General features: G+C 43.2%; 1 protein-coding gene across 1 annotated transcript; it reads right to left on the bottom strand.

Moving 5' to 3' along the window:
* Positions 1-1,760: 1,760 nt before the first annotated feature.
* FST (follistatin) lies at positions 1,761-8,608 on the bottom strand. The gene is made up of 6 exons (XM_051643399.1): positions 8,363-8,608; positions 6,071-6,262; positions 5,444-5,662; positions 4,868-5,092; positions 3,606-3,836; positions 1,761-2,870 (listed from the first exon to the last, which is right to left on the bottom strand). Exons 1-6 carry the CDS (start codon positions 8,442-8,444, stop codon positions 2,788-2,790), a joined length of 1,032 nt encoding a protein of 343 aa, XP_051499359.1. The 5' UTR covers positions 8,445-8,608; the 3' UTR covers positions 1,761-2,787.
* Positions 8,609-8,971: the final 363 nt, after the last annotated feature.

The raw sequence follows: 8,971 nt of genomic DNA, 5'->3' as shown, positions 1-8,971 counted from the left end.
CAACCTCTGGACATGTCTGTGTGAGAAAGTTTCTGGAGCTGCTGTGCTTCATTATGAGTTTGGTCTATGTTAGGCATGCTCAGAAGATGCCTACCTTATGAAGCCTCTCAGGAGATGCATCACGGGTACATCACAGGCACATATTGATGCAAGGTAGGTTTCAAAATTTTAAGCTGTATAGAAATATTAACAATGGAAAATGCAGTGGCAGAACTTTTAGATCATTTTATCAGCAAAAACCTGATGTAGAGTTTTTGTGGCTGTTTCCTGTACATGTACATGTATAAATATAAGCTTCCTAGCATTTTTGTTGCTATTTGAATCTGGTTGTCAGTGACTTTCTCCAAGTTATTTTGTGACCAGCAGCAGAATATAAAACTAGAACCCAGAAACCCTGCTCTGCTACAGTCTCCCTGTAAGACATGTAAATATATTTACAATTAAAATCGGTCTTTTAATGTCGTCGTTTTGTTGGAAATTAAGTAGCTGGCACCTGTCTGAATTTGAGAAAAATCTTCTCTGATACTCTCCATATTTATTCAACATTTTATCTCTACGTCATTATCGTGTGTTTATTATTTTCTTGAGAGATTTTCCAATGAGGTTCTTTTTCCATCCCTCTGTTCTCTTTTATTCTGGGGGTTCTGTTCTTTCAGGAGACCAAAATCCTGCTCCCCTAGTGCCTCTGATGAGGCAAGTCCTTCCAAAGAGACTACTTGTATAAAGCAACAAGAGGATTAAGGACAGAATTTTTTTGCTGTTATTTTGAATACAATATTATAAATGCACGACTGTAGATTTTAGGTATTCACAGATTAATAAATTCTATTTGCTTTTGATAATGACAAACAATCCATAACAAATTAGAGTTCACCTAATATTAAAAAATATACAGAAGACTATAGCAGGAAAACCATTCAAATGTGACTTGTATTTAAACATAGGGGGTAGGTAAATCAACTTCTGTTCCCAGACCTCATTTCAACGATGTACTTAAACCACTATTGAATATGGTGCTTAAATATGCTTTTTCAGTTATATGCAGTATGATGGAGAAAATTGGGTAAGTGGAACCTTCCTTATTTGGGAGACCAGCATAACCCAGGTAGCACAAAACAGGATTTCGGTCCCTCTGTGCTTGCAGCTGTTACTTTTCTTCTGTTCACTGCATTTGGTATCCACTCTTAAGTGTCTCCAGTCTGAATATTGGCTCACCAAGATAACTTCTGAATTAACCTTCTTTTCGGGAGAAAATAATTTCCAAGTGATAATGTGTTCTTTGATGGTTTGTTGGAGGTGGATTTTTTTATTGGGTTTTGTGCTATTCTTAATACATTTTGAATAAGGGACAGTAGGCCATGATTTGCTTTTTCTCTTGGTGATACAACTGCAGCCCCTAGTAACATGGATCTGAAGCATAAAAAACATTCCAATGCATATTCAAAGCTTCTTAGAAATATGGCAGTTAAAGATGTCCAAGAAATGTCAGACTTGTATTTAGAGAATGGATACGGAAACAAAAATGCTGGATCTCTTTTTCTCCATGACTGTACTTCAATTTAAAATTAATTAATACCAATGAACGGGAGACATTGCTCCTGTCTGAAAAAAAGACTTTCTTAAATTAATATCAGCTGAAAGCTTTGGCCTTAACCAGCATGTTTTGCTTCCATGCCATGCACAAGCCTCCTTTACCCCAGTAGGTTTTCTCTTCATCAGAGGACCAGAACCTTTTAGAACCAAAATATGAGGACTGCCTCTAGGGAAAATTCCATTTTTTTATTTTTTTCACTCATCATTTATTTACAAATACACATTATAACTTTTATATACATTGCACATTTACATGGTAGAAAAGTACAAAACTATATATTTAAATGAATTTATATTTAACTCGCCATGTTTGAAAATATAAAATTGCATCAGAAAAAAAGTACTGTGAAAAGCAAGAAACTTGAACTAATAAAGCTTTGATATAACTTTTAGTGACACACTGCTTGGGAAAACTTTGAAAGTGGTACTGTAAGACCATCTTAAAGGAAACACCTGATAAAACACGCATGTTACAAAATAATAAAACAATAAAAATAAAATAAAACCTTTATTCTTATTACAGGTAGCCTTGTAGCTATTAACAACCTTCATAATCCGATTTCTTTGGGTGTGTAATTTGTAAAGTACACTATATATGCTTAGCACATGGAGATCACTTCAGTACATGATGTGATCAGAAGCAGAGAAAAGTGGAAGAAGTTTCCTTAAAGATCGCCTCACTGCACCCTGGAAATACACTTGTCAGTTACAACACCTTTTGGTCAGTCAAGATTCCTTGTAAACAAAAACCAGAGGGATCTTTTATGTACAGAACTGGCAAGAATGAAAATCCAATAAATAAACATACTAGAAACTGACATGCAAGTTTGTTAAAGTGGAAAAGAGTTAACATCAGTGAAATAAAGAGATGAGATCATGTAGGTAAGCTCTAAGGAATGGACTTGTATAGTTCACAAGAAAAAAAGAAAAACTTTACAAGCAAGAGACCTCACAATAAATAACACTGCTCTTCCCGTAAGGAATAAATTTCTTCAAAAAACAAAACAAGGTGTACAGTCAACCAGACATTTTATGTATAAATTATAAAACATGACACAGTATAAATAAATGTCTACGAGACTCAACTATATGTATACTTTTTTTTTTTTCTCCCCAAAATAAATAAGCATACACTTATTTACAGTATGGACATTGATTTTGTGCCCAATGGCTGTTCCAATAGTGATGGAGGTTTTACCACTCTATAATGGAAGATATAGGAAAGCTGTAGTCCTGGTCTTCATCTTCCTCTTCATCCTCTGGATCTTCATTAATGGCTAGATGGGGGAATACAGGGGAGCTGTTGTTTAAATAAGGACAACAACAGCGCAGAAGCAGCTCAGTGCATGTTTTCAAAGCCCTCTGAACAGCCATAATACAGCGTTGCATTTTATGCGACTTGTAGTGAGATGCTCTTTGGCATCTGCTGTTATGCAATAAGGTTTTTTTTATAGATAATTATGAAGTCATAACTGCAGAAAGTTCAGAAGAATCAATGGCTCAGGTTTTATTGGCAGATTCCTGAAATCAAATAAAAATCGCTCCTGTGTTCTAGGTTTAACTGCTTTGTGTCCTTCATTCAGCATTAGTGGAGGCAACTGTGCTAAACCAGGTGCCAACGGGCTACCATTAAGCTTGTTCTTTTGGACGGAGTTATGAGTTTATCCAGCTGTTAATAAAGCAATCAGCGAAGCACACGAGAGCAGACAAAGTAGGAAAAAAAAAAATCACTAGAATTACAGTCCTAGGACAACATCATTCTGACAAAATGAATTGTCCTCAAAATATCCCCAAAAAAACTCCAACTTGAAGGCCGACTGGCTGTTGGAGATCTATTGCATTTTATCCGTGACCAAAGTGTGTGCGTGACAAGAGGCATACTTATATGGCACATGTACAGTATCTCGAATCTCTAAATCAAGCTTTCTTTATGTTTAAAGGTGTAAGTCTTCATTACCTACTGATTGCCTTCAGAAGCTTTAAGTGTCTGCAGAGTTAAAAAACTCACTTACAGTTGCAAGATCCAGAGTGCTTTACTTCTAAAAGCACACCCATGGAACAAGCTGCCTCTTTCATGGCACACTCGCTTGGGTAAGTTGTGTTATCGCTGGCACAGACTGCCTCTTCTGACTTGCTTTCAGGGCACAGCTCATCGCAGAGAGCACACCGACCTCTGCCAACCTTAAAATCCCACAAGCATTTCTTCCCAGCACTGCACTGAATGTCTTCACAGGATTTGGCTTCTAAAAATATACACAGGATACTAGAGGTAAGTGAAAAGACAAAGCAAAAGCAACAACAACCAACCCCAAAGTCCCTTTCCCCAGTGAACTGTGAATAGACAAAGCTCAGATTCAGTAGATGTGATGATACGTGCTGATTTTGCTCAAGCAAGTAGTCCCTTGGACACCATTGACTGTCTATATGTGGGGGAGGAAAGACATCTATGCCAGCAGAGCTTGGCCCTGGGAATACAGAATTACATTTGCCTGTTGTATATGACCTTCCTGCTCCATTTAATGTCAGTGGAAATAAAGCTCCTCAAATTAGCGGTAAGTGCGGAATTTGCCAACACATTCAGCCTTTCTAAATCAATTATTTTTAAACTAACCCACACAGGGTAGTTGTCTACAAGATTGGAATGGGAATTCACCTCAACCTATGCCAACTAAAAGCAGCCTAGGACTCCCCCACCATTTCCCCAGCAGTTCTGGGGGGCAGAAGCTGCCCTGAAAGTGCTTCCTTATAACAGGATTCACTATCAGTCCTTTCTGGAAAACACAATTCAAAATGTCAGGATGCATGGATATTATTTTCCTATCTTTACCCACCGTGTTCAAATTCTGCAATATTTCTAAAGACAAAAAAGTGATCAGATGTTTCCAATTAAGTTAAGGCAAGCTTTGCCAAGACCACTTGAAGACAATTGTTTCCAGGAATTCAGATCCACTGAATATGGAAACCTTGTTACACTGTAACCATGTCATCATCTATTTAATGGTGGGTACTTCTCCCTTGGATACTAATGTCAGCACCAGCACTGACAGCAAGAGAAGCAGGATCAGGCCCTCTACTTCCTCATCCCTTTTGCAATATTTTCTGGGGCAAAGCACACCCTGGCTCTCCTTTTCCTGGAGGGGATCACTAACCCAGGCTGCTGGAAGTCTCTCCTCCTCCCCATTCTTCAGTACATCCATCCAGTTGCACACACCATACTCTAAAACAGCTGATCAAGGAAGCTCCCCCACCCTTACTCTCCAACAGAGATACCTACTGATGCATTTTCCTTCGTAGGCTAATCCAATGGATCTTCCCAGTAGGCAAGTAGCTTTCCTCAGGTGGCAGGCACTGGCATAAGTTATCCCGTCATTCCCACAGAGATACTGTTCAGGGGAGGTAGGCTCTGGGCAAATTCGATTACATGTCACGCAGTAGGCGTTGTTAGTTTGGTCAACCACACATGTGTAGCTGCCTGGGCATAAAACATCCCTACAGGTCTCTGAAATAAAGACAAACACACGATGATTAACAGGAGATTGCTGAGCCACAGCAAGGAGTGAATGGGTGACACAATGACACAAATGATCAGATAAAAGCCTTCAGCAGCTATCCCATTAAAGGGCCACTGAAAGAAACCTTCCCATTTCAGGGTAGCTGGTGGAACACAAGTGCTACTAGGCTGTGGGGAACTCTCAATCCAGCTACATCCTTTTCTACTGAGTGTAGTTTAGTTACTATCTCCCAAGCATTTGGAGCATCACTGTGGTTCCTGTGGGGAGCTCCTCCTCCCAACACTCAGACACACACCTTTGGGCATTTGAGGGAGATGGGATTAGATTTGCAAACCTACTTTTGCATTTGCCCTGATACTGGACTTCGAGTTCGGGCTGTTCTTTACATCTGGCTTTGAGAAGGGCACACTCGTTCCTGTAGGTTTTCCCATCTAAGCCACACACGGGGCCCTTCCAAGTGATATTAGAGCAATCCGGAGCACAAACACACCGAGGTTTGTTCTTCTTGTTCATTTTACATTTCTTCCCGGGTCCACAGTCCACATTCTCGCATGTTTCTGATGAAAGGAAAGAGGCACCACTTTAGTACGAAGCGTGCAGAACAGACCTGGTGTCAAAACTGGTTAAAGAAAAAAAACACACCGTGACCCCAGAGCACAGAGAGAAAACACCTTTCTCCGTCTCCGAGAAACATCACTGGAGGTAAACTTGCCCCGCCGGTGAGGGCAGGGGGGAGAGGAGGTCGCTCTCCTCTTCTCGGCGACGTGCACGGAGGAGAAATGGGGGTTCCCTCACCGATCCCGGGGCTGGTACGATCCTCTCAAAGTCCCACGGTGGAAGCAAGAGAGAGGACCGCGCTGCCCGCCCCCGCCCCGCTGCAGCTCCTTCCCCGCGCCTCCTCCCCCAGCCCAGTCCCTGCCTGCACCGCTCCGCAGCCAAGAGCGTCTCGCCAGCACCTCCCTCACCTTTGCACGGGATGCAGTTCGGGGCTCCCCCATTAAAAATCATCCACTTAAAAAGCGTGTTGTCATTGACGTCCTCTTCCGTCCACGAAGTTGTCAGGCGGCCGGTCTTGCAGCACTCCTCCTTGCTGAGGTCGGTTTTGTAGAGGACCTGGCAGCGGCCGTTCCTCGCCTGCCGGAGCCAGCAGTTCCCAGCTGCGGGGGGGGGGAGGGGACGGGGGGGGACAGGGGCGGGGGGAGACAGCCGGATCAGTGGCAGTCACCAGTGACCCAGACACAACACGTGCGCCTTGCAATGACTTTTACTAGACTGTTTACTTTTATTTGTCCCATTTCATAACGCGCAGCTACGCCGGCCCAATTGGGAGCGCCGTTTAAAGACCAAAACCAACAACAACAGAACAACAAAAAACCCCAAACAAAACACCACTACAAACAAAACCCAAATAAAAATAACCCCCCAAACCCCACAAAAGCACAAATCGAAAAATTCAGGAAGAAAGAAAAAACCCTATCAAATCAGGACAAGAATTTTCGGAGGTATTTATTCCATATGTAGAGCAGAAGGAGTACTGCCGGCACGTGACAGAGGCTTGAAAAGGATGTGCATTTAAAAGGGAATAAAAAGAAAATCGCGCTTGCAAATTCCTTCCTCCTCCCCCTGCCCTCTTCTCCTCACCGTGGCTGCACAGCAGCATTGTTTTAGTGCCGCACAGAGTTTCAGTCCCAGCCCATTTTGCAATCTGCATGAATTAGGAACATTTGCTGTTAGCGAAGTCTTTCGAAATCTCCACATTTTGCTGCTTCTATTATCAAGTGTCTTTACTTCACTAAAATAAGTCAGCAGAGCTCCAAAAAAGTAACCAAAGTACATAAAATACCAGGGCACGTAGAGTAGGAGGTCCCTACAGCGTTTTAAAAATCGATCAAGCTGGAAAAGCTATAGACACCGTCTCTCCCGCAAGCATTTCAGAGGAAAGTGCACTGGCCTTAAACCGGATAGAGTGGTTTTGTGGTTTTGTTGTGGTTTGGGGTTGTTTTTTTTGTTTTGTTGCTGTTGTTGTTTCCCCCCCAACTTCTTTTTTTTTTTTTTTTTTTTTTTTTTTTTTAGTAGTATCCCTGTTATTTGTGGAGTCAAGCCAAGAACATTAGTCCAAGCAACTCCCCCTTTTTTAGGTGGAGAGTTCTGGTTGGGATGAGTCTCTCGTGAATAACCAATGTGACTTCTCCAGTAACTCAGTACCAATTCATTCCGGTGCTAATCCAGCCAAGGGCTCGATCCTGCCTGCTTACTCCGAAGGAAATGTGTCGCAGCGAGGGGTTAGGACCGGCTAGTCGATTTGTCGCTGGACGCAGGGGAAGACTTCCCCCCCCCCGTCCCCGCTAAAAAACATTGAACAAACAACGCCCTAATTTTTTTTTTTTTTTTTTGCGTTTTACAGTTGTCTACATAAGATTAACTTATGCTCTAACTCAGTAGTGATGGAGAAAAGAAAAGGAAAAAAATGTGTAAAAGAAGCAATGGTAAGATACTCAGGTTCTGGCTGGAATACAGCCAAGGAAAAAAAGCCCCAAAACTAAAAATCAATATTCCCTTGTGTCGAAAGAGGGCTCTTAAGAGTTGTCAATATCAGGTTCGGGTTTGTTTTGTTCGCATGGGGAAAAAACCCAACCCAACCCAACCCAAAAAAACCCAACCCAACAAAAAACCCAGCCTGAGTTATTTAAATATACTTTTCAGTCCAGGAGAATGTACACCACCAATATAGATTCATAGAAAAAAAAAGAAAAAAAAAAAAAAAAGCGGGGGGAGTGTGTGTGTGTGAAATTCCAATATTAAAATAATGCCCGAAAAATCACCAGTTACTGGTTTCTAAAAATATCAGCTGTAATTGTGGGGCTCCCCATCACCACCTCTCCTTCCGCCAGGCAGTCGAGATAAAAATCTAAGCTAAATTACCAACAAACTTTGAGTACTCATAGGGGAGCCGAGACTGGGAAAGTTCCCTCGCGATGCTGTTCTTCATTTATGCTGCATAATAACAATAAATACCAAGAAACATTCTATCTGCCCTCTGTGCCTATGCAGAGCAGTGCGAAGATCCGATGAAAAAGAACTCTGAATTACACTTCTGCACCTCGGTCCAAAGCAATCCGTGTCCACAGTTAACTTATCTCCTGTTGGACCTTGGAGAGAGGCGCTTAACACAGCAAGCAAACTAAACCGTTCCCGAAAGACAGAAAACAGTAGTAATAATAAAGAAACATATCTGCAAACAAGCAATCTGGTCTTACCCTGCACTGTGTGATCTTCCATGAAGTGGCACAGAAACATCAGGAGTAAGAGCATGCCCGCGTGGATTCTCTGATTTAACATCCTCAGTGTAGCAGGGAGTGCGAGAGACACAGAAACAGCGTGAGGGGGAGTAGAGAGAGGGAGCGAGCACTAGCCAGCCTGCTTATGATCGCTCTATTGAATGAACGTCAGGCTCTGAACGCAGTCTCTCTTTAAATCTATACGGGGGTCTTAGCTGTCTGCGGTGGGCGGTCTCCTAATGTGTGTGTGTGTCTGCTCGGGGGTGGGGAGATTTAAAAAGTTCAGTGTGAATCAGGTGACATTTTCCACCTTCTGGAAACCCTCTCCAATGATCTGCTCTAGGTGCACGCACACACACAGGCGCGCACCGGCGCGCACCCCCCGGGCGCGCACCCGCGCAGCCCCACGCCAGCCCCTGCGCGGCGGAGACGCCGAGAGCCTTTGGCACAGCAGCCGGGAGGCAGCGCAAGCCCCGGCCTCCGCCACCGCGGAGCCGGCTGCCTCCGCGCCCCGGGGGACGGAGACCCGCGGGGGTCGCGGCCGTCCGGGGGGCGCCCCTTGTGTGTCCCCCAGGACGACGCGGGCGG

Source organism: Apus apus, chromosome Z (assembly GCF_020740795.1).
Source record: "Apus apus isolate bApuApu2 chromosome Z, bApuApu2.pri.cur, whole genome shotgun sequence".
Lineage (NCBI taxonomy): Eukaryota > Metazoa > Chordata > Aves > Apodiformes > Apodidae > Apus > Apus apus.
The sequence above is the reverse complement of the archived record's forward strand: the minus strand, read 5'-3'. Positions and strand labels throughout refer to the sequence as shown.